This window comes from Carassius gibelio, chromosome B2, assembly GCF_023724105.1.
Source record: "Carassius gibelio isolate Cgi1373 ecotype wild population from Czech Republic chromosome B2, carGib1.2-hapl.c, whole genome shotgun sequence".
In the NCBI taxonomy this organism is placed as follows: domain Eukaryota; kingdom Metazoa; phylum Chordata; class Actinopteri; order Cypriniformes; family Cyprinidae; genus Carassius; species Carassius gibelio.
In genome coordinates, this window is record NC_068397.1 from 4,327,432 (window position 1) to 4,351,882 (window position 24,451).

The window sequence follows — 24,451 nt, forward strand, 5'->3', positions numbered from 1 at the left end:
GCGTTCCAGATTTGTAAGAGACGTATTTCATGTTGGTGTGTGCAACGCACGCTTCCAGTGCCTCCCTATGGACGTTTGTGTTTTTTCTCCTCATGCAAGCAGCAAAAAAGCACTACAGCGATTTGTTTGGTCAAACAGTTCATATATAATATTCACATTAATCGGGGATTAAACGTGGAGTTATGTTCTGTATGCTAAATATGAGCGTATCTGGACAGCACCTATAACTGCGCTTTGTATCTGCTGATTGCTAATCGAGATTTACATGCTTGGCTAACTGACACTGTATAGGTACTCATTCATTTCGTTCATAAACGAGATGTATTAGTTCATTCAACTCATTCACGGATGAGAAGATCTCTCAATCTCCATCAGTGAAGGGCGGATTCATTCACTACATTCAACAAATCACATGCTCCGTCACATCTTGAGTAACTCTTTGAAAGGATGAAACGGTTCACAGAGCTGTTCACGAGCTGCGCATGCACTGCTAATAGTGCCGTGCAAGCGTGCTGCTGTGGAGGGAGGAGCTTCAGTGAACAAGAAATATGAGTCTAGTAGCAACTTATCTTCCGTGATGTCCACGATGCGCGGGTCGGGGTGGGTAAAGAAGTTTTACTGTATTTGTGGGCTGGGGCGGGCCAAATAGTTGAAAGCGGGACTCGTGAGTTGGAAAAAACTCGACCCGCGCATCACTAGGCTGCATGTGCGAGCACAAGTGATACTGTGGCCGCCGATCCACGACTGGTAGAAAAAGATGACGCTCAATAAAGCTCACTGGCTGAGTTTTCTCCTCTGAAAAAAAGGGTTGACCAACTGACAGAATTAGTTACAATATCTGAGATATAGCTGCTAAATTTTATTTGTTTTATTTTGTTTTTTACTTGAATGCCATTGCTTAAATTGAAAACCTTTTGACATTTAATCTTCTGAGTTCAGAAACGTTGTTTAATATAATCGCTGTTCATATTTTCAGTTCAGAATCAATATAAATTTATTACTCTTATTTTTTCTTATGATAACTGAGATAATGCTGCTAAATGTATTCTTTCTTTACCTTGAATGTCATTGCTCTATTTTATATTTTATATTTTTATATTTCATATTTAGTTCAAATGTTTAATATATCTGCTGTTCATATGTTCATTTATTAGTGTGTTATATGATTAGAATGTTGTCCTGGTTTTAAAATAAAGCACAGCAATGATATTTGAGTGTATTATCCCTTTTCAGGAAAAGTATCGAAAAAGTATCGAAATCGCAATTCTTGACTAGGTATCGGTATCGAAACAATAATTTTGGTATCGTGACAACACTAATTGGGTATTGCAGTTCAAATTCTAAATATTGGAGAACGTTGTTTCTCCCACTCTCTCCTATTCATACTCAATGGGGGAAGTCATGGGCAAATGGTTAGAGGTTCGGACTCGTAAACCAAAGGTTGCAAGTTCAAGTCTCGGGCTGGCAGGAATTGTAGGCGGGGGGAGTGAATGTAAAGCGCTCTCTCCACCCTCAATACCACGACTGAGGTGCCCTTGAACAAGGCACTGAACCCTCAACTGCTCCCCAGGTGCCGCATCATAAATGGCTGCCCACTGCTCCGTGTGTGTGTGTGTGTGTGTGTGTGTGTGTGTGTGTGTGTGTGTGTGTGTGTGTGTGTGTGTGTGCGTGCGTGCATGTGCGCGTGCGTGCATATGTGCGTGCGTGCGCACTTTGGATGGTTTTAAATGCAGGGCATGATTTCCGAGTATGGGTCACAATACTTGGTTATATGACACACCACTCAATGCTCACATTGCTTACCAGATTGAGGACATGAAACAGGAACAATCAAAACTGACAATGGAAGGTGACAAATGTTGATGAGTTTATTTGCCCCTGTTTTAATACGTCTCTGCTCATATAGCTTTTAGCTGAATTTCAAGGCTTTTTAGGTTGGAGGAAACTGTGATCTCTGACTCAATTCATTTGCTGGTTTCCATAGCTACAACATGCTGTGTTTTCTGCCGACTGGCATCCCGGGAAGTCAAAATATTATTGTGTGAGTTGGCAGAGGCCGGAGTCCCACAAACCAAAACAAAAACAGACATTCCGACATGGAACACATTTCAAAGCAGAATAACAGGACAATATATATATATATATATATATATATATATATATATATATATATTAAGCAGTTAATTATAAGCATTAGTTCTATACAATCTAAAAGGTGTCAGTGCTATTATTCTTAAAGGGGGAGTGAAATGCTTGTTTTCACTCAATATCCTGTTAATCTTGAGTAGTACCGCATCCTTCATAACTCCAAAAAGTCTTTAGTTTTATTATATTCATAAGAGAAAGATAGTCTGTACCGATTTTTAACGGAAAAACACGAGCGGCTGGAGGCGTGACGGCTGGGCGGAGCTAAAGAATCACGAGCGCCAGTAGGCTTTTGCGTTGAGAGCGTCTGGAAGCTGTGACACTGTGAGGACAAAACCAACCAAAACAAACCATGGCTAACAGTCAGATTCAGCGTATATTTATGATCCAGAATCAGATCCAGAGGCTGAAATTTAACAAGAGCAGCAGAAGCAACGACGTCTCTTTGTGGTATGTACTGAAACTGTATATATTTGCTTAGCGGTTTTTGGAAAATGAAAAGTTCCACTTTGTCGTCTTTTTTTTTTTTAAGCTGTACATGTGGAAAGTGCAGTTTGATGACAACATCGCATGTTGTTTACTTGATGTGCTTAACGTTACGCGCCGATAGCTAAGTTAACAACACAGAGATATTTGAAGCAGTTTTACTCACCGCCTGCGGTTCCAAGACACGATCGTGACCCTTTTTCGTTGGGATTGCATCATACTTAAGAAATAAACGATGTGCAAATCCGTCATCAAACTGGGCCTTGTTTGTAAAACAAGCATCTTCGAAATGCAGGGGAACAAACACAAACACTTGCACAACTCTGTTGATGCTCTGTAAAAATAAACTCCATCCACTGGTCCCTTAATGCTGTTTTTTTTTTGGTAATCTGTGCAGGGTTGTCTTGCCCTGGCAACCAAAAACACACTCCTTTTGTGACTTTTCGCGACGCTCTCGCTCTGATCAGTGAATGTCTGTTGTGCTCTCAGTGATCTGCTCTACGGGAGCGCGCTCTTCCGGCAGAAGTGCGTCAGGACCCATATAAGGAAATTCCGCTCCATCTAACGTCACACAGAGCCATACTCGAAAAAACTTTCCGAAACTTGTGACAAACCGGAAGGAGTATTTTTGGAACAGAAATACTCCTTCAAACGTACAACTTAATTTTTGAAACTTTGTCCATGTTTAGCATGGGAATCCAACTCTTTAACAGTGTAAAAAACTCAGTATGCATGAAATAGCATTTCACCCCTCCCTTTAAATGAAGCTGTATAATACTATAACTATATAATATTACAAAACTACGTAAATATCATAAATATTTGATGAGACAAAATCATATATGGTGACCACTGATGTGTAGAGTTCTTCTTTCTGTTTCTTATATTCTGGGCTCTCTGTTCTTGGATTAAAGCCTCACACTGCTGTAAATTAATATTTGACCTTGAGTGTCACTAGGAAGAGTTTTGAGTATACTTCAGGTTATGTTACATGAAAAATGAACCCTTCCTGAAACAAGAAGTCATCTGTATTTTGAGAAATGTCCAAAACATAGAGATTTAATTATATATGGTGGCACTAAAAAGTACTTGGACATTCAGCCTGTCAGGCAAAAAATGTGAATGTCTTTGAATTATACAAAACATATTTGCAAACAATTGATGCTACAGGTTTACTCAGAGCTAACTTTATCTTTCGGAGACAATTTTGCTGTGAGTTCAGTCCTGTGGATGTACAGTATGCAGTCATTTGTCCTGAAGTTTTTACAGGTGTCCTTCAGCGTGTAGTTCAACATGTGAATTATATATGACCATGATCCACTAACATTTCACAACACATCTAACCACACCAGGTCTCATTTTTAACTATCTATATTTAGTATCATCATTAAATGCTTTGCTTAAATGTGTTCTTGTGCTATCTTTTAAATAAATGGCATTTGGTTTAATATAGGCCTATACATCACAGAGAAAGCATCAAAATGAGATCTCTCAAGAAATCTACAGCGGGGCGGAATATGCCACAGTCTTGTTTGCCTGTAATTGAAATGTTATTGATTTCGGGATGACCTTTGCAGCAGCTGACTCTTTTATATGAGGCAGGAGACAAACAGATGTGCCTGCAGCAATATAAGCTTTCTGTCGTCCGCCATTAATCTGTTAGCTCACCTAGAATTAGTTTATATTATTATGTTAACCATGAAAGATATTCAAGATGTGTTTCTTATAGCATACAACCTGAATTAAAACTGATTTGCTGCAATTGAGGAAGCAGTATTCATTGTCAGATTCTCTGAGATTCTCCAACATCTTAAATAACCAGTGATCGAGTCAAAGCACATTCCAAACCATGAGAAACCATTGAGCAGCTCTTCAGATATAACGTGTCATCTCCATGGAGGTCTCCTAATCATACTGAGACTCACATACAAACTCATGTTAGCTTTAAAGCGATAGTTCAAAAATCTAAATCCTGTCATCGTTTACTCACATTATCATATTTTTTTATATACACAGTACCGACAGTCCAGGTTTGGCAGAGTGTGCACACAACGTTAATAATAAATTAGCCAATGATACCAAACATTGTAGCATTTTGTCAAACTAGCTGTAATTATGGGGTTTCATCACCCATTAACATCAGAAATTAACAAAATGAACAGTAATCGGTCATTTATCAATCGGGGGTGGTGTTGGCACTGTGGATAAGACACATGCCATTGGTGTGAGAGACCCGGGTTCGAATCCACTGTGAGACACCAATGTGTCCCTGAGCAAGATACTTAACCCCTAGTTGCTCCAGAGGCATGTGACCTCTGACATATATATAATAATTGTAATTGTAAGTCGCTTTGTATAAAAGCGTCAGCTAAATGTAAATTGTAATGTAATTTATATGTCAGTCAAGGATTTTATTCCTGCCAAACTTTATGCAGAAAAAGTTTGCTTCTGCAAGACTGGAAAAACAGAAAAACAAGCCACGATTAGGGATAACCTTGAATTATTTCATGAAAAGTGACACTGAAGCAGAAGTCTTCATTAGTTTCAGCCTAAAGAAGCCTTTAGAGAAACCAGGAAAGCTAAAGGTGGAACTCTGAGCGAGAAGAGACTGAAGACGACGCCGAAACGAAGCGGCTCTCATTTGTTTCACCTAATGGGCAACCTAGCAAACTACAAAAGAAAAAAAACTGTAAATGATGGAGGAGGAATGAAAGCCATTGTTGCAGCACTCACACACAAAGCAGCACAGTTTTCTCATACACAGAGGCATCTTCATCACCGAGCGCTCTTATTTGTTCATGCGAATGCAGAAATCATCGGCCGATCTATCACAACACCCACCAGGCATGTTTCACTTCATTCCCCAGAGGTCATCAAGTGACATATTGTTATGTTATAATGGGATATCACTTTACAACCAATTTATAAATGCTTTGGCTGTTAATAATCGTTCCTTTCTCTGTTCTGACAGCAAGCACTTTATTTTATTATAAAAACATCAGCGAGTGAAGACGCACGAGGCATCTGAAACAATATCTCCGGCGCTCTCCTCTGACAACACCATATATTTAGCTTGCAATAACGTGATCACCTTTTATCTTCCATCGTGTCGATCCTGACAGCAACAGCATTTGTGGAGGAAAGCACTTAGTGCCATCTGTGTGTGAAGGGCACTTTACAACTGTGAAATAAGCAGGAGAGTTGACTGGCACATCAACATCAACAGCTAAATGATGCATAAAAGAGATCCATAACAGGCCCATTATAATCATCTCAATCAAGATGACTGATTAAAACAGTTGTGCAAAAAATTATAATATAAAACAACACGTACACTATTAAAATGTCTTGGGTCAGTAAGCTTTATGTGGAGAAAAAAAATAAACTTCTAATCAGCAAAGGTGTATTCAACTGATTAAAATGGACAATAAAGACATTTAACATGTTACATATAAATGCTGTCAACAAAAAAAAAATATATCAGAATGATTTCTGAAGATCATGTGACACTGAAAAAATTATGAAGCAATGATGCTGAAAATTCAGCTTTGATCAGGGGAATAAATTACATTTTAAAATATATTCAAATAGGAAGCAGATATTTGGAATTGTAATAATATTTTTAAAATATTGCCATTTTTACTGTTTCATTGCTTTGATTAAACCAACCATGTTTTTTTTTTATTCTTGTTTTCTTTTTTTTTCACTGCAATGAGAAAATATCAATACAAAATTGTTACAAAAAAGCTACAGAACACATCTGAAATTATGATGTGGAGTAATATGAGTCATGAAGCAGTCTGCTTCATTGCAGACAAAGGAACTGACCACATTTCTAGAAACCAAGAGTTATATCCTGCAGCAACAGAAACAGCATCAGTGAAGGCATGTTGGGGGGTAGAAAATAGCTCAGTTGGAAATAAGGCTACTGTGACAATTACCATTGGTCATACTTATAGTTAATGATACACACAAACTCAAAAACACAAGCACATTTGTACATTACGATGTGGATGACACTTCATGTTGAGCAGAGCTGTACTATTACTATTACTACTTTTCAATCTAGTTTCATCTGGAAGATAAAAACAACTCAAAATACATCATGGAGAGACCTACAGTAGGATCCAGTGAATTTAGCCAATAAGTAACCACTCAGACCCACCTTGGCATATGGCGATAGCTAAAAACCATTTAGACTACTTAGCAACTGCAATACTCACAGTGTTGTGCTAGTGCTTTTTCCATAACAAACACCACTCGTATTTTCCACAGGATAAGCAAAAATCATGTTAAAATGTCATTATGAAGCTGAAGTAGCAGTCAGATGATATGGAAAGGCAGTGCAGATTAGGGTTGTACCGATAGACGATAGTATGGTGTATCGACAATAGTCAGAGATATACAGGATAGCAGATGTCTCTGTTGATAGTCAAGATTATATCAGGCTCATTTTCCTTTTAATGTATTAAATCATATACTCTAAAAAACGCTGGGTTGTTTTTTCAACCCAACTGCTGGGTTGAGGCCGTTTGATAGGACTTTGGGATGTTTTAACCCAAGTTTGGGTTGAAAATAACTTTTTTTTTTAACCCAGCGGGGTGGGTTGAGGACGCGGACGTGAAGGAGAGCACGCACGTCACGTCAAAATCGTAGGTCTCCTGTGCGAGCAGCCGCCATTTTCTCAGCGTGATAGAAGCGAGAAGCGAGTGAAAGACTATGGTAAGTAACGTTAAATATTCAAAATGTAAAGTTATCTTTTATTGTTTACCTGGTTGTATGAAAGGCGGAAGGTTTTATGAAAGGCGGAAACAAAGGAGCTTAACTTTATATACGTTATATATAAAAAAACGGACGCGGTTTTCGCCTCGGACACGGAGGTCTTAACTGCCTCATGTAACGTTACTGAACGGAGGATGTACTTTGAATATAACGTCTGTGAATGTATTTTGTCAAATTTACATAAGATTTTACATTATCTGTTCTCTTTGAGGCGTTAACAGACGGTTATGGTCACGGTTACGCTCATGTGAATTTGTCTTTTTTTTTCGCGGTTAAACTGAATGTATGTTTGTCTCCTAAAGGAAACGGCATTGTGTAGTAAAGACTAGCATAATTATTTTGAGGCTGTTGAAGTGGTAACTGTTAAAAGTATGTTTTACATGTAATATTTCAGACTTGTCGAGCTCCTGTCTTCATTGTCCTCGCGCTGAGAGTTAAAGACACAGAAGCTGTTTGTGTGAGGAGTCACAGACCTGTGTGAGGATGAGGAGGAGGTGTTCTTCTGAAGAGAGGGACAGACGAGTTTAAGGAGAGTAAACTTCAGAATAACATCAAGTTATCTTTATTTTTACTAAGACTAAAATAATGTGTGTTTTTTTTAGATGTTGAAATCCAGAGACAAGATAACTTCATTCTTTTGAGACTGATGTGAGTTAAATTATTATTACTTTTTTTTTTTAGAAAATTAATGTTTCTGTTGTGTCCTGCCTGTTAACTTCACATTTTGATGCAAAAACAATGTGATTTTATATATGTATGTATGTATATGTTAATATTTTATTGAAACCATTGATGTCCCTCTTTGCAGAACTCAAACTAACTGAAGTTAAGGACACACAAGTCTGCTTGTGTGAGGAGGTGGTTTTCTCAGCTTCTTCTGAAGAGAGGGAAAGATCGTTTAAGGCAAGTAAACTTCATAATTTCATGTTATCAGTTGTTGTGTTTTACTAAGAGTAAAATAATGTTTGTTTTTTGTTTTTGTAGATGTTAAAAGCAAGAGACATGGGAGAGCATCATTCCTTTGAGATTTTATGTAAGTTGTTTTTAGAAAATAAATTTTTCTGTTGTCTCCTGCCAGTTTACTTCACATTTTGATGCAACAACAGTGTGATTACGTGCTCATTTCATTAAGACCATTGATGTCTGTGTTTTTTATTGCAGAACTCAAACCAACTTTGGAGTTGTCTGATTTGGAGAGTCATCATTGGTCTTCGCTCTTAGAGGTAAAGTTCACACAAAAAATCATTTACTTGCCCTCAAGTCATTCCAAACCTATAAGACTTTTGTCTGTCTTTACAACATAAATTAATATATTTTTAGTTTTCTCATAATATTTGTTAATCCATTTATAGTTTAGATAATCAGTATTTTCAAGCTTCATAAATATAGAGTTATTGTAGAAGTAAATTCTGATATTTATATATGAATACATCTTAAATTATATGATAGCAAACATGTATGTTCAAAATAAAATACTGGTCTCCCAGACCAGCAATGGAGGACACAAAAAGAGAATATTAAATATATTCATACGTTTTCCAAAAAATTAGCAGATTTTGTATGAGTCTGGAAAAACATGAGGAGAGTAAATTATAAACATTTTAATTATTTGGTGAACTAACGGTTTGAAGAGCAGCCCTCCATGTACATGAATATTGTGAGGTATGTGAATGTCATGACTGTTTTAATGTTTCAGTAAAGAAGCTTTCAGAAAGCAATATTTATTCAAACAATATCACCTGTCCTCACACTAGTGCTGCCATTATAGCATTCTGGAGCGCTGTGGTGGACTGAGACATTAAACAACCGCACAAAGTGTTGAAACTTTAAAACCGATTATTTACCTATCCTTACGGATGTGAATACACCTCTACCTGAAAATGGATAGTTTAATTAAATGTTAAATTTTTTCAAATGTGTTTCTCTTAGGCCACTGATGAAGAACAGGCGGTGACTGGATGAATCCTGGTCAGAGAGGAGAATCTTCTTTCCCCTAAACAGCAGTGGTTTTAAAGAAGGACGCTGCCCTGGATGATGTAGAAGATGTCACATGCTGTGCTGATGGGGTTTCTTCATGATTACATCAGTTATGCTAAAGAGATCATGAAAATTGACCGTGATGCATGATCTGTATTCATGGACTATGAAACAAACTGTAAGTGTATAATTTGTTAAAAAAAAAAAAGTTAAATGCTTTTTCTGTGTTGTTTAGTAGAAGAGTTTACACTCTGTCATTCATACACCTGCTCACATTCTTTCACACACACACACACACACACACACATGCGTCTGTTAAGTGTTATAATATCAAAGTTAATGTTGTGATTTATTTGTGTACTGTCATGCCAGAATAGTTGGAAAAAAACCTAACTAATTGTAAATTTATTGTATGTGTTTTCGTATATTTTTATACAATATATACAATTGAACAAAGGCCAATTTGATTTTAAGTTATATTCATCAAATGTTCAATGCTTTATGAACTCTGTAGCTGTTAATGCCATCCTTTTCTGCATTTCTTCTAACATGTTACTTTTTGACTTTTCTCTTGTTTTTAATAAATATTTTCCTTTTGGTAATTATTATTTGTGTGTAAAAGTGATATTTAAAATGAACAACATTTGTAGGTTTAATGCCTAACTCAATTTGGGTTAATTTTAACGTAGAAATGCATTGTTTCCCCACATGGCTGCACTCTGCGAGTTTATTTTCTGCCAGCAGGAGGAGCTAAGAGCGGGAGAGGTAGGTTTCTCCGGTAACGGCTGCAGAGCGGTACTGAGCTCACAAACGCTGCCTTATCAAGCACATTCGAAATGATATCGAACATTTTCTAAATACAGTAGTTTTCCTTCTGAAATACGGTGATAAAAAAACACCCGCTCTGTTTTTTTAAACCCTGCAATATAGTCATTTTGAACTATAAAAAAGGCAACCCAGCAGGCTGGGTTAAATATGATAACCCAACTGGTTGGGTTAAAACAACCCAGCGCTGGGTTCGTCCCTTTTTGACCCAGCGCTGGGTTGTCAAAATAACCCAAATTGGGTTGTTTTCAACCCAGCAGTTTTTAGAGTGTATTAATAGTAATAATAATTATTTGTATTTTTCTTATAATTCAGCTATCAAACTGCCCAGCTATTTCGCTTCAGCACCGCATTTCACACACAAACACACACGCGCGCACGCACAAATGAGAATTAGAGCCTGTAGCTGGTGAATGAGTCTCCATCCACAAACAGACGTACATCGCCTGCAGGTATAAGGTATTTCACTGCACTTTAACAAGTAACCTGAACGGCCTATAAATGTGCAATATTTCATTTTCGGCTCGTCATGAGGTGCGTGGTCCGGAGCGCTGTGTTACTGATGCATCAGTTCAATTCAACTTTACTCCAAATATATCAACTTAAGCTACCTGTTTTGAAAACTTTTTATTTAATGTGTTCATTTATGTCCGTTTATGTGTTAAACTGTTTGACTTTAAATGAAAGCTATATTGATTTTTTACCATTGACTGATTTTGCAGAACATTTAGATGGATAACTTTGGCAGATTTGTCACATGACGTGCGATAGGAACTAGCTGTTTTAAATAGAGTATTTTTGTATTTAACGTTAGTTTATCAATATGTTTGAAAGTATATTTTTTTGATTATTGGTGAATCCATTGGCTCTCTCTTGTGCACCTGCACGGTTTAAAACACCAATAGTTATGATATGACAAGAACAAAGAGTCTCTCTCTTGCTCCACACATGCACGATAATATCGTGTATCGTCGATCTCACGGGCTGATGATATGACGATTTGAAAAATGGCCATATCACCCAACACTAGTGCAGATGTGTCTATACTGTATGTGTGAATGTGTTTGTGAGTGAATCTTAAATCAAAAACCCTTCTGTGTCATATCTGGTTGCATAAATGAACCGAAAAAAATTTGAAATTCTATTTTCTTCATTCTTCAAGAATATATAAAGGTACAATTTGTAAGATATTTGCAGTTAAATATCCAGAAACCACTAGGCTAGTGTTATATATTTTGTCGAGCTGATAACTAACAATATCTCTAATGTTTTCAACTACTTGTAAGTCATGAGAAAATTCCCATTCTAAACAGTGACACAGGGAAGTGCAGTCACCTGTCAATGACGCTAGTTACCCATTGTTACCGCCTTATGTAGAAACCACATGACAACAGTGTCACGGACAAATACGGAAGTAGCTTCGCGACAAACTTCAACTAGAAAGAGATGTGTGTTTGTGTTTTACTTGTTGTAGTTGTTTTGATTCGTATCTTTACAGAAAAGGTAAGCTATTATAACGATCAACAAGATTAGTATTATGGGGCATACACGCAAAACGTGGGGCATCGCGTCTCTAGACCCACGCGAGGACGCGTCTGATCTATCGTCTGGTCGCATCTTTGCATTGACTATGTATGTAATCTACTCGCACAAATCGTTGAACTCGTGTTAAATCCATGATTTATATTTCCATCTGATTAATGGCCGTCAGTGGTTGGGTAGAAGACAACAAATACCCTCATTCCACGCTACTTCTTAGCGTCATCAAACCACGCGATTGTTATTGTTTTGGTAGTGCGCCCTCTAGTGACAGGTCCTACAACCTGTACCTTTAAGATGATCAAGAGTTATTATTCTTTTGTGACAGTTAAGCACATTTTCTTCCTAAATAAATATCCTGTAAATATTACCAATAATATTACATTACTGTAATGACAAAAATCTCAATGACATAACACCATTTAGACCGCATAGTATTCTAGTCTTTAACTCAAGTTGTTTTAAGATTTGAAACCCATTGTATAATACAATCTTTTATGATATGTAATATAAAGCTATAAAATAATATTTTAATCAACATCGAAAAATAATTGGATTTACTTAAAAAAATAATACAAAACAAGGCTAAGAAAATGATGATATTGTTATATTTATTTCCCTCTTATCTAATACGTTTTTGTAAGATTCACCAGCATGAGAAAGAAAGAGAAAGGATTGTCGAGTAATAGAGTCACACTTATTATATGGCAGATATTAAAATCCATCACCCCTATATATTAGAAAGAAGAGTACAGACATCTAATATCACAGTAATTCCCACACAACCCTTAGAAAGCATGGTTAAGTAAGCCCACATCTAGATGTGTAAGTGATAAGTGCTTATCTAAAGTTAATAAGGAGACAACTTTAAATGAGATCCACCTGTAAATCGAACAGTCTTAATATTAAGTATAACTGCAGCTCTATCAAATCTCCTTGATCACATTTGAGGTTGAAGCAGAGTGCAAGTTCTTCCATTAGAATGTCTTCATCCTATAGCATTATAACGGCAATAAACCCGATCCAAAGACCTGCCAAAGCTGAGCTGTTCCCAACACGCAGCTGTTATTGCTCAGACAGACAGACAGGCGCACTTTGAAGGGCAGGCGGACAGGAATACATGCACCCGTCTGTCACTGCTGAGCCTGAACTGATTGCTCATAATTGTACTTCATGGGGGATGTTCTTTTTCATCCGGACTCCGAAAATCAAATGCAATTTCCAATTAATCCCGTCTATCAGACCCACTTTATCACCACCACTCCGAATATAGCCCCTCGTTTCAGCAGAACCAAAGGCAGCTATTCTAAGACAAACAATTCTTCCACTGCTTAAACCCGTATCATTGTCATCAGAGAGCCCTACTTAGGGCTGAAGTGCGAAAAGCAGCTTGAGAAGGTGATTAAGAATTCGCTTTTTAAATATCTCAATTTCCTCAAGCGGCTTAATTTTATTAGGACAAAATCCTCAATATTTAAAAAAAAAACGCAATAGACGTCAGTTAAATGACTCAAGATGTAACGTGTTTGATAGGTCATGCTCGGAAAACAATGTAAAAAGTTTAGGTGAATGTGTGATTCATGAATAGCATTGAAGTAATCAGAGCACAACAGATGCAGCAGTTTGGCTTAATTGATTTGAACGATGAGAAATGCAGGTTTCAGTGCAGTGCTTCTGGTGACACAATAACTGCAGATCAGGGAAACAGAGAGCGTTGTTTACGCTGGCCATCTGTTGTGGAAACATATGAGATATGTGAATATTCTCTATAAAATATTCAGGCAGTCCAGAGCCTTAAATGTTACCCATCATCTGAAAAAATAAATAAATAAATAAATAAAAAAAAAAAAAAAATATATATATATATATATATATATATATATATATATATATATATCAAACCAGTATAATATAAACCTATATATATGTATATAAATACAAACTGTGGATTATATAACTTATGTAACATAAAAAATACATAAATAGTATAAACATTAATAAATTAATTAATTAAAAATAAATATATTCATAAATTAAATGACAATAAATATACTTTACATTTAGCTGACGCTTTTATCCAAAGCAACTTACAATTGCTATATATGTCAGAGGTCGCACGCCTCTGGAGCAACTAGAGGTTAAGTGTCTTGCTCAGGGACACATTGGTGTCTCACAGTGGATTCGAACCCGGGTCTCTCACACCAAAGGCATGCGTCTTATCCACTGCACCAACACCACGCATAAATTAGGAAAAATGTAAATAAATACATTCATAATATATATATATACATATTATTTTTAAAACATATAAATATACACACATTGTAAAAAAAAACTATGTAAATACATCTGTTATTTAATGTAATTTAATAAATATGAAACATAAATACTACAACATATAGATTTTTTTGTAAATAGAAAGCATAAAGTTTGTGGTTCAAATTAATATTAAATTCAACAAGACATTACAGTAAAATAGTTATATTGTTATTGTCTTAGTAAAAATAAAAATAATAAACCTTGTTGCATTATACATAAGTTAAGCTTCTTTCACAGTAAAAAATGATAACCTGCAGTATGTTACATTTAATAACTTTTTATATCCATAAATTAATGTATTTAGGTTATAATTAATTTATACTTAATTATATTTTTTACTTAAGACTAGTTAGCTTAGAAAAAAAATTATTCAGTGTAAAGTTTTACTTTACATTTTATGTGGTTTAGTTAATGATAGCATAGTGTGATATTCTTTAGTGTTTGGGACACAATGCAGGGTTTTTTTGTTTTTTGTTTTTTTCACTATTAGAAGCCAGTTTTGATTAACCTTTCATTTTATGTTTAGGTTCTTCTATCCAAAGTGACTTGAGGAACACCACAAACAATTCATCATGAGACAACAATACTGTACTTGCAGCCATGTTTCAATCATCAAACAGCAATAGAGCAGAAGTGAAATGCAGAAAAGTACAGAAGAAAGGGACACTGCTTATGGAAGGGGTGTTACCTTTTCAAAATAGATTAAGGAATCACACTATTATAAACTTTAAAATGTACACTTAACAAAATCCTGTATGCAATAATAAATACAGCAATTTTCTGCCACCAGCCACCAAACCTGACACCAATTTTCAACACCTGTGTGTTTTTGACAGAAATTCAGCAGGATATTTTATAATGTATGAAAGCCACATGCACAAAGAATAGCCTACTGTATATGAAAGATGAGTGGTAAAGTGATACTGATAGCAAAATGAAAAAACAAACAAATAAATATAAAAAATACAAATTATTCAGTATTTCCCAGATTATGACTAAATTATATAATGAAGATTATATCTGCTCTCCCGCTTACTAATTGTCTTTTGGAGACAATTCAATTCAGAACTGATTTTTGTCTGGATCATTAAATCACTTTTCTTGTTTATCACTGTAAAACTACTTTGAAACAATTAATGTGAAGTGACTTGACAAAGGCAGCATTAATTTAATCAAACATACACTAAAACAGTTAAATTGTGAAAACATTTTTGGTAAATAACACAATATTTTTTAATAGGCTGTATAATGTATTTCTGTAATGGTAAAGCTCATGTTCAGAAGCCATTACGCCAACAACTACAATACTGTAACTAACTACTATGCTGTGTCTTTTGTATTAAAATGGCACGACAACAACTAAAATAATGTGATGCAAAATAAAATCTAATCCATGATCAATAAACGTGCCGTTCGCATTTCAGCGACCGTCTGTCAAACCGAGCTCAAGTCAACACGCGTCCAGAACTGACAGAGAGAGCAAAAGCACGATACTCTCCTCACGTCTGACGCTCCAGTCCACACACATCAGTCATGAAGTATAAAAGATTTGCTTTCTGACTTTAATGTCGCTAATACCTGGTCTTGTTGAGACGCTTTCCCCGGCGCGCTGGACTCGGCTGAAGTCATGCTGAGGACGCGGGTATAAACACTGATGCAGGCGATCTGCAGCGTTACTCTTACTGAGACCCATTCAGTGATGGAGAGAGAGAGGGAGAGGGAGGGAAGCGACTAAAAGCGCTTTATTTAGACTCGAGACAAGCGCTGCATATGTCTCGCGCTGAGCGCGCGCTGAACAACAAACTGCGCGAGGCGCTTCACAGCTGCACAACTCGCGTGAGATTCTTTTTATGCAGTAGGCTAGTTATGTCTCCATCATATGTCTTAATGTACTATAAAATATTAAAATAAAATGTATTTAATCGTTAAAAAATTTCATTAAATCATGTTTATTATATAGTATTTTATATTTTGTAATTTAGTTAGCAATCTATTCATTGTATCATGGTATCGCCTATAAGTGAACACAAAGGTTCATTTGAAAACATTTCAGTGTTTTGGTTTCATTTGAATAAAAAGTAATCCAGAATTCATTCATTGTCGTGCAAGAATCATAAACAACTTCGTTATCCCAAAATGATGAGTTATACATCCAGTGAAAGTACTGTCCAACAACAAGTTCTAACAGAATTAGTCTAAAAATCTGAATTCTAATATTTGATAGATTCAACAGCATTATATTCAATAAATAATATTAAAAATGATCAAGGACTGATGAAATAATGTTAATGTGGTACAGAAGTATGGTAATCTTTAGTTCCACCAGAGTACTTTTTGAAAGAGTAAAAACTAGTACACAAAAAAATAGGGAAAGTAGAAAAATATCTTAGATTTTGTTATTAAGGAAAAAATAGTAGTGTATATTAACCCATATTTTAACTACCATGTTTTGCAGGTTTAAAAAAATAAATAAATAAATTCAAAGGGTAAACTGAGAAAAAACTTCCATAATATGCAACATGCAAAAAAAGTGAATTTGCTGATATTTATATGGCAAAAGTAAGATTAAATTCAGATACCTTACATATATATTACAAAAATATACTGTAGCATACTACTTAGCCTATATGAGAATATCATCTATATCTTAGTAAGATTATACTTAAGTGCTTCAAATGATGCAAGAATAATCTAGTAAAACTAAGTGTCAGTTTGATAAGGGTTTATCTTGAAATATTAATAACAATATAAAAGTTACAATAATTTAGTTTTTTGAAAATCAGAAAAGATTTCACAACAAATCCATTTAACTTGCTAGAAAAGTATCAACTATCAAACAGATAACAGAATGCATGCGGTAGACTGTGTACTACAGGCTTTTCATCAACACACTGATCACATTCACATTGTGATAATTAGAGTCTTAAAAATCGCCAAATCTCAAATATGCTATCGTAGGCTTTAAAGGGTTAATATCAGTTGTTCACTGGTGTCAGAGAGCTTGTGTTGGGTCCACACCGATCCAGACGCTACACATGCACCAACTCCTCATTCAACAGTCTCTTTTACCAGCACTGAGCCCTAATTTAGCCAACTCCTGTCTCCCAAGATGTGTCACGCGGCACCTTCCCATTTCCTTTATACAGAAGTCAGTGTGCCTCCACAATTTTATCACATTCATATGGAAATGAGGAAGGAGCAGGCTGAAATATTCAGCTTAATGAGCAACAGTAAGTTCAGGTCGAAATAAGTAGAGAGAGTGATAGCACGACTGCTCGCAAAGCTTTATTCATCAAGAAAATGACTCTGACACCTCTGCACTGATCCAATCATGCACTAACAAAAAGAAATATAAGCTGCTGTTTATGTCAGACAGATGGTAATCAGAGGAAAATATGAAGGTTATTTTAACGATTACATAAATGTGTTACTAATACATTAACTCTGAAAAGGATTTAAAAATGATCTCATTATTAAAGCCCAACAGGCTCATTGGAAAACTTTTTTACACAAGCACACCTATGCATCCATAATACATACTTTCTGCAGTTTTCATCTGAGATGTACACTAGTGGCAGTATAAAAGACCAACCACTTTTGTTCCCTTTAACACAAATTATGATTATTGTGGGTGATTTTCGATTAAAAAAAAAGATAGAATAAAGACTTATTATGACACACTTCATTGCACAATCCTCCCCAAAACATGTTTGCCATAGTGTATGATTTGTCAGCTAATACATATGCAGAGCATTCAGGTACATGAAACATGAGTCATGATAAAAGAGCTCAAAAACATAACAGTTACCTCAGCAACTATGATTTTAGTACATCTCACTCGACTTTTAATTTCTAAACATTCACATTCATCTGTTTCAGATAAAATGTACTTCCAGGTGCATCTAAAAAAAAAAATAGAATATCATGGAAAAGTTCTTTATTTTTAGCAATTTAATTCAAAAATGCAAACTTTCTTATATTCTAGATTCATTGCACGCAAACTGAAATATTTCAAGGGTTTCTTTGTATTAATTCTGATGGTTATGACTTACAGCTTAGGAAAATAAAAAATTCAGGATGTCCGAAATGTTTATATTTTCTCAAAGATCAATAAAAAAAAGATATAAAAAACAGAAATGTTCAAGATCTCCAAAGCAGGTTTAATTATGCACTCAATCCTTGGTTGTGACTCCTTTTTGATGAATTACTGCTTCAGTGCAGTGTGGCATGGAGGTGATCAGTTTGTGGCACTGCTGAGGAGTTACTGAAGCTCAGGTTGCTTTGATAGCAGTCTTCAGCTCCTCTATATTGTTGGTCAGATGTTACTTATCTTCCTCTTCACAATACCCCATAGATTCTCTGTGAGGCTCAGGTCAGGTGAGTTGGCTGGCAAATCAAGCACAGTAATATCATGGTCAGCAAACCACTTGGAAGTGGGCAGGTGCTAAAGTCCTGCTGCTAAATGAAATCAGTATCTCCATAAAGCTTGTCAGCAGATGGAAGCATAAAGTGCTCCATGATCTCCTGGTAGATGGATGCATTAACTTTGGACTTGAAATAACACAACGGAGCAACCCCAGCAGAAATCACAGCTCCCCAAATCATCACTGACTTCAGAAACTTCACAGTGGACTTTGGATTCTGTGCCTCTCCAGTCTTCCTCCAGACCTTGATTTCCAAATGAAATGCTAAATTTACTTTAATCTGAAAAGAGGGCTGTGGACCACTGAGCAACAGTCCAGTTCTTTTTCTCCTTACCCCAGGTGAATTGCTTCTGACGTTTTTTCTGGTTCAGGAGTTGTCTTGGTTTTAGGAATCTGACAGCTGTAGCCCTCTTCATGAGGACATCTGATCGTGGTGACTCTTGAAGCGCTGACTCTGGCTTCAGTCCACTCCTTTTGAAGCTCTTCCAAGTTATTGAATCGGCTCTTCTTGACAATCTTCCCAAGGCTGTGGTCATCCCTGTTGCCTGTGCACCTTTTCCTACCACACTTTTCCCTTCCAGTCAACTTTCTATGAATACACTTTGATACAGCACTCTGTGAACAGCAGCCCTTTCAGCAATGACCTTCTGTGGCTTACCCTCCTTGTGCAAAAAATGAATCAAAATGAATCAAACTAATCTCAAAAGCTCAAAATGGAACATTCACATTTTTTGAGATACAGCGTTTTTAATTTTCCTAAGCTGTAAGTCGTAACCATCCGAATTAAAACAAAAATCTTTTTTGAATTAAATTGTGATATTACATTTTTTTTTGAGATGCACCTGTATTTAATGGTCATTTCACTGTTGCAAAACATGCAAAAAGCAACATAACAATTACCACAGGTACATTTTCTGTTATGTCCATATTACTTGTGTGCTATATTCATATACAGATATACGATAATTTGCGAGGAACAGACATACATACATTTATTCACTAAACAGCTTAACTTCTGTCCAAAATATTGATCTAAAAATTCACACAAAAACACATTAAAACATAAATGAAAGCATTTTTTTTCAGACTATAATATCTAATTAGGCAGAGAGTATCCATAAAAAAGTGGTCTCAGTTTGGAGCCAAACTAGACCCTCTTATCATATAGCGTTCTGAATTTCCTTAAACTGTCCTGTTAAAATAAAGACAAGAGTTTTCCTGCTCTTTGTATAGCAAAGGGAATTTCTGTATTTTAAACTTTTATGGAATAGTTCACCCAAAAATGAAAACTTTCTTCGAATTTAGTCACCCTCAGGTTTCTTCATCAGATTTGGAAAAAAATAGCATGACATTAGTGGATCCATCATGGTGAATGGGTGCCATCAGAATGAGAGTCCAAACAGCTGATAAAAACAATAATATTACAGGGATTTTAACTTTAAACTGTCTGTAATCCATAATAATGCTTCCTCCGGTGAAAAATCCAACACATCAATATCCACCAACACATTTGTTTAGAACTGTTTTGGGCTGTGCTTGATCTTTGCATATTTTTCTCCTGATTCAGATAAGATGAATTTTTCTCTGGAGAAAATTACATTATGGATAGAGGACTCAGTTAAAAGTTAAAAATTCACAGATAATAGATTTGTTTCTTAAAAACATGCATCTTTTCGCTTCACAAGATGTTAACTGATGGACTGGACTGGAGTGGTGTGGAGTACTGTGATGTTTTTATCAGCTGTTTGGACTCTCATCCTGACGGCACCCATTCACTGCTGAGGATCCATTGGTGAGCAGGTGACACAATGCTATATTTCTCCAAATCTGATGAAGAAACAAACTCAACCACATCTTGGATGGCCTGCGGGTGTTTTCATGTTTGGGTGAACTATTCCTTTAAAACTGATCTAATTTATTGCTAAGAAGTGATTTCGACGAGCAACAAACAAAGAGATGAGAATTGATCTGTCATAATTAAATTGCTATAGTAATTAGTTTACTATTTTGGTTGCTTAATTGTTCCTTAATACCCTTGAATAGAAGCATACTTAATTTATTTTCTCGCTATCTCACTTTACAATCAAAGTTGTCATGGCAACTAACACCAATTGCCATGCCAGTTTTGTAACTTGGCTAGCAAAGCGACGAGGAAGTGAACAATCATTTCCACCACCTACACCGCATTGTCATTTAGTCATTTCTCATGCATGGCACAAAAGTTACACTAATGAATTAATCTTGCTGCTTGAAATAGAAAAGAGTGTCTGTGGAGGTTACAAAATAGATAAAAATATACAGCATAAATGAAATCAGTTTTAAATCAGAAATCTACAGTTGCTTGCTGGAATAAAATGATGCATAAGTGAATACTGCTTTGAAAAAGTTACAGAAAACTGAAAAGGACAGATGAAGGAAAAGGCACGGTCTGATCTGTGGCCAGAAGACCCAGAATCTGATCAGCACAAATTGAAGTATCCATCTGGACAGCACATCTTTCAGTTTCAGTGGAAACACTTTGCTGATGGAAAGCTTGAGCACTAATTTAAGCAGCAATGCAGTGCTCGCTCTATAAACAACATTTGAAGGCCACGAGGCCAAGCGACGAGCGCTGAGACTGGCACGGATTCATCTTCATGTCGTCAGTCTTGTCTTAAGATGTTTCATGAAGCGAGCGACACCTTATTACCAAACATAAACAAGGAGGGAAACGGCACAACTATCTATTTTTGGATCTACTTCCAGCCTTTCTCGTGCCTCTGACGCTCTTAGCTAATGCACAGAGACCCTGCATTAGTCACACTCTGAGACTCAGCCGTGAATAGATTTACCAGCATGACGATTACACAACGCATGCACTTCACGCGGCTGCACGAGATGAAGGAAGCGGAAAGCTGTCCATTATATTTTGTCTGCTCAGTGGTTGATTTAAAAAGCACAGGAGAAAAAGAGAAACAAGGCCTCAATGGAGGACACGTTCATTTAAGTGCCACAAACAACAACAGATTTCATATTAACAGCAGAAACTGGCTGAAAGTGTGCAGCATACTGAAAATTAAATACAGTATTCTGGTTACGTTTTTTTTAGTATGTGCAAGAGGATGAGGATGAGCAATAATGATTGTTTAAAATCAACATAAAATGTAAATTTTGTAAATTAATGTTATAGCAAACAATTAAAACACTTCTTTCTAGTAACGTAAGCAGAGATCTGTTGAACACAGAAGATATTTTGAAGAATGCTCATGATGGTAGTCATTGACTTCCATAATATTTTTTTCCCCATCAAATGGAAGTCAATGGCTAGCCTCCAATCTTTTGTTTTCATGAGAAAAAAAAACTTATATAGGTTTGGTTCAAAATATATATTTTAACATTCAATATATGCCACAGTTCAGAAGTAAAGATCTGCCAATACTTTAAAAACATTAACAAAAAAAAGTGAAGTGACATACGGCCAAGTATGGTGACCCATACTCAGAATTTGTGCTCTGCATTTAACCCATCCGAAATGCACACACACAGAGCAGTGAACACACACACACACACTGTGAGCACACACCCGGAGCAGTGGGCAGCCATTTATGCTGCGGCGCCCGGGGAGCAGTTGGGGGTTCGATGCCTTGCTCAAGGGCACCTAAGTCGTGGTATTGAAGGTGGAGAGAGAACTGTACATGCACTCCCCCCACCCACAATTCCGTCCGGCCCGAGACTAGAACTCACAACCCTTCGATTGGGAGTCCAACCCTCTAACCATTAGGCCACGACTTCCCTGGCCACGACTTCCCAACAAGTTCTGATAGGAAAAAATATATATGTTTTTGCATAATATCCCGGTTTATTCATCACATTAAAAATAGCCACATACTTTATATGCATAAAGCAATAAACTATTCTATTGAAATTCAGGGCTCATACTGTATTCAAATGAATATTCTTGTTACATAAATCTTACATGCTGAATGCAGTATTAAATGAATATGTTAGCAGCAAAATATTTTTAGTTCACCAGCAGAACCTCTACTGCTGCATTTTTTTTACATATGTATTATGCATTATTTATTGTTGGCAGAAAAAAACAAACAAAAAAAACATCTCAAACCTTCATCCAAAGCATAAGCCAAACACTCAAACAGTTGTGGCATCAGGACAATGTGCTATTTTGAAAAGCGCAATTGAAAAACTAGAAGAGGAATGGAGACAATAGTGTAGACAGAACTCATCTAGGAATACCTCATTTATTGGTGCCAAAGCATGAATCGTAGCGGTGTAGAGTGCTAAACTCTGACCCTCGTCTCCCTATGAGCTCCACACTCCTTACCCTCAGAGAAACTGTAGAAAGAAAGCTGCTGACTCCAGAGAAGCATTTCACATGCTCTTCTAATCGGACAAAACACAGGCTTCTGGTGAAATTTCACTGCACTTCACCACTGAACTGCCATACCATTTTCTACTTGAAATATGGTTATGGCCTAAGTATGCTACAGTAATATTTCATAGTTGCCCAGAAATTAGTTTTAACCCTCTGAGATGTAACACCAAATTGCATATTTTACTCTTAATAAAAATGACACATTTTTTTCTCTCCATATTGTTACAACCATACAATATGAGCCAAGCCGTTACGTTTTGATAAATGATTCATTATGTAGTATTTATAATAATTTATTATTGCAGGAGTTATTACAGGAGTTATAAAATAAATTATACAGTACATTTACATCGAAAACAAAACCTGAGAGTTAAAGCTATAGCTGTGGTCATAAGTTTTCATTCAACTTGCAGAATATGCAAAATGCTAATAATTTTGACAGGTATCATTATAAATTGCATGGTTTTTGTTTGTTTGTTTGTTTGTTTTTTAGTAATGCTCTAAAAGAGCTGTTTCACATAATTTTTACATATAGTCTACAAGACAAAATAAGAGACAAATCTTTTTTTTTTTTAAAAACCTGTTCAAAAGTGTACGTTTTTATTTAGCTATTATTTTGTTTTGTTTATTATTTGTAAATATCTGTAATATTAAATAAACCGATATATAAAATAACTAATTCAGGACTAAAAGTCAGGACTAATAATAATAATTTGTGGTCCCTCTTATTTTGTTAAATGTCTGTAACTGTATTTCCCACAATGCTCCACATGTCCCTTGTTTTTGTGTCACAGCTGAAATCCTGATGAACTGCTGAGAAAACTCTTCACAAGTGTTTCCTCTGTATACTGCTGCCCCCCTGTGACCTTCAGCAGATTTTACTTCACGATCAATGCTGTGTAAATATGCACTCTACTAATCGAACCTTGATTAGCGCTTTTACATTAAAGGGTTAGTTCACGCGAGAATGAAAATTCGTCCATGTTCTACTGACCCTCGCAGCATCCTAGGTGTAAGTCACTTTCTTCTTTCAGAATAATCCAATCGAAGTTATATAAAAAATTATGAGTGAGTAGAACATGGACAAATTAAAATGTTTGGGTGAACTAACCCTTGAACATGTTTTCTACAGCTGCCTGAGAAACTGATTTTACACTTCAACTGAAATGAAGGCTTTGTTTCCAAACATCCAAATTTCATTTTGGAAGCTCCTGAACTGGCAGTCAGGCCAAATTGCTTCAGTCAAAGAAATGATTATGTAAATCAGGAGCTTCATTGCTTCGCTGGGATAGATCATTACCACAGCAGGCGTTTTCTCAAGTCCAACTGTCCTTCTGAATCATTGAGAAATGATGAAGTGTTTGTCCAGCAAACTCTATTAAACCATCAAAATGGAGTATCCTGGAGAAGCGGTGATGAGGTCGCTCATTAACACCACATGCAAATGAAGGCAGGGGAGTTATTGGACCAAAGGCTGAGATTTAGGCCTAGATTTATTTTACTTTTAAAAGAGAGAAGATTACATGAATAATTGTCTTCCAACAGCTAAGAAATTGATCTGCAATTCTCTGTACATTTGCCT

The 24,451-nt window shown here is 36.1% G+C and overlaps 1 protein-coding gene and 1 long non-coding RNA gene across 4 annotated transcripts in view; one reads left to right on the forward strand and one right to left on the reverse strand.

Moving 5' to 3' along the window:
* The window catches only part of LOC127950908 (dipeptidyl aminopeptidase-like protein 6), a 177,031-nt gene that overhangs the window by 61,947 nt on the left and 90,633 nt on the right, over nt 1–24,451 (reverse strand). Inside the window, exon 1 of one of the 3 annotated variants that reach the window (XM_052548324.1) lies at nt 15,652–15,764. The exons of the other annotated variants lie outside the window; for them this stretch is intronic. Within the exon in view, the coding sequence (XP_052404284.1) occupies nt 15,652–15,702 (51 nt within the window). The 5' untranslated portion in view covers nt 15,703–15,764. Of the gene's footprint in view, nt 1–15,651; nt 15,765–24,451 lie in introns of those variants that run through there. 3 annotated transcript variants of the gene reach the window in all.
* Nucleotides 7,233–8,317, forward strand: LOC127950911 (uncharacterized). The gene is made up of 3 exons (XR_008152557.1): nt 7,233–7,353; nt 7,808–8,061; nt 8,222–8,317. It is a non-coding gene; the product is annotated as an uncharacterized LOC127950911 (long non-coding RNA).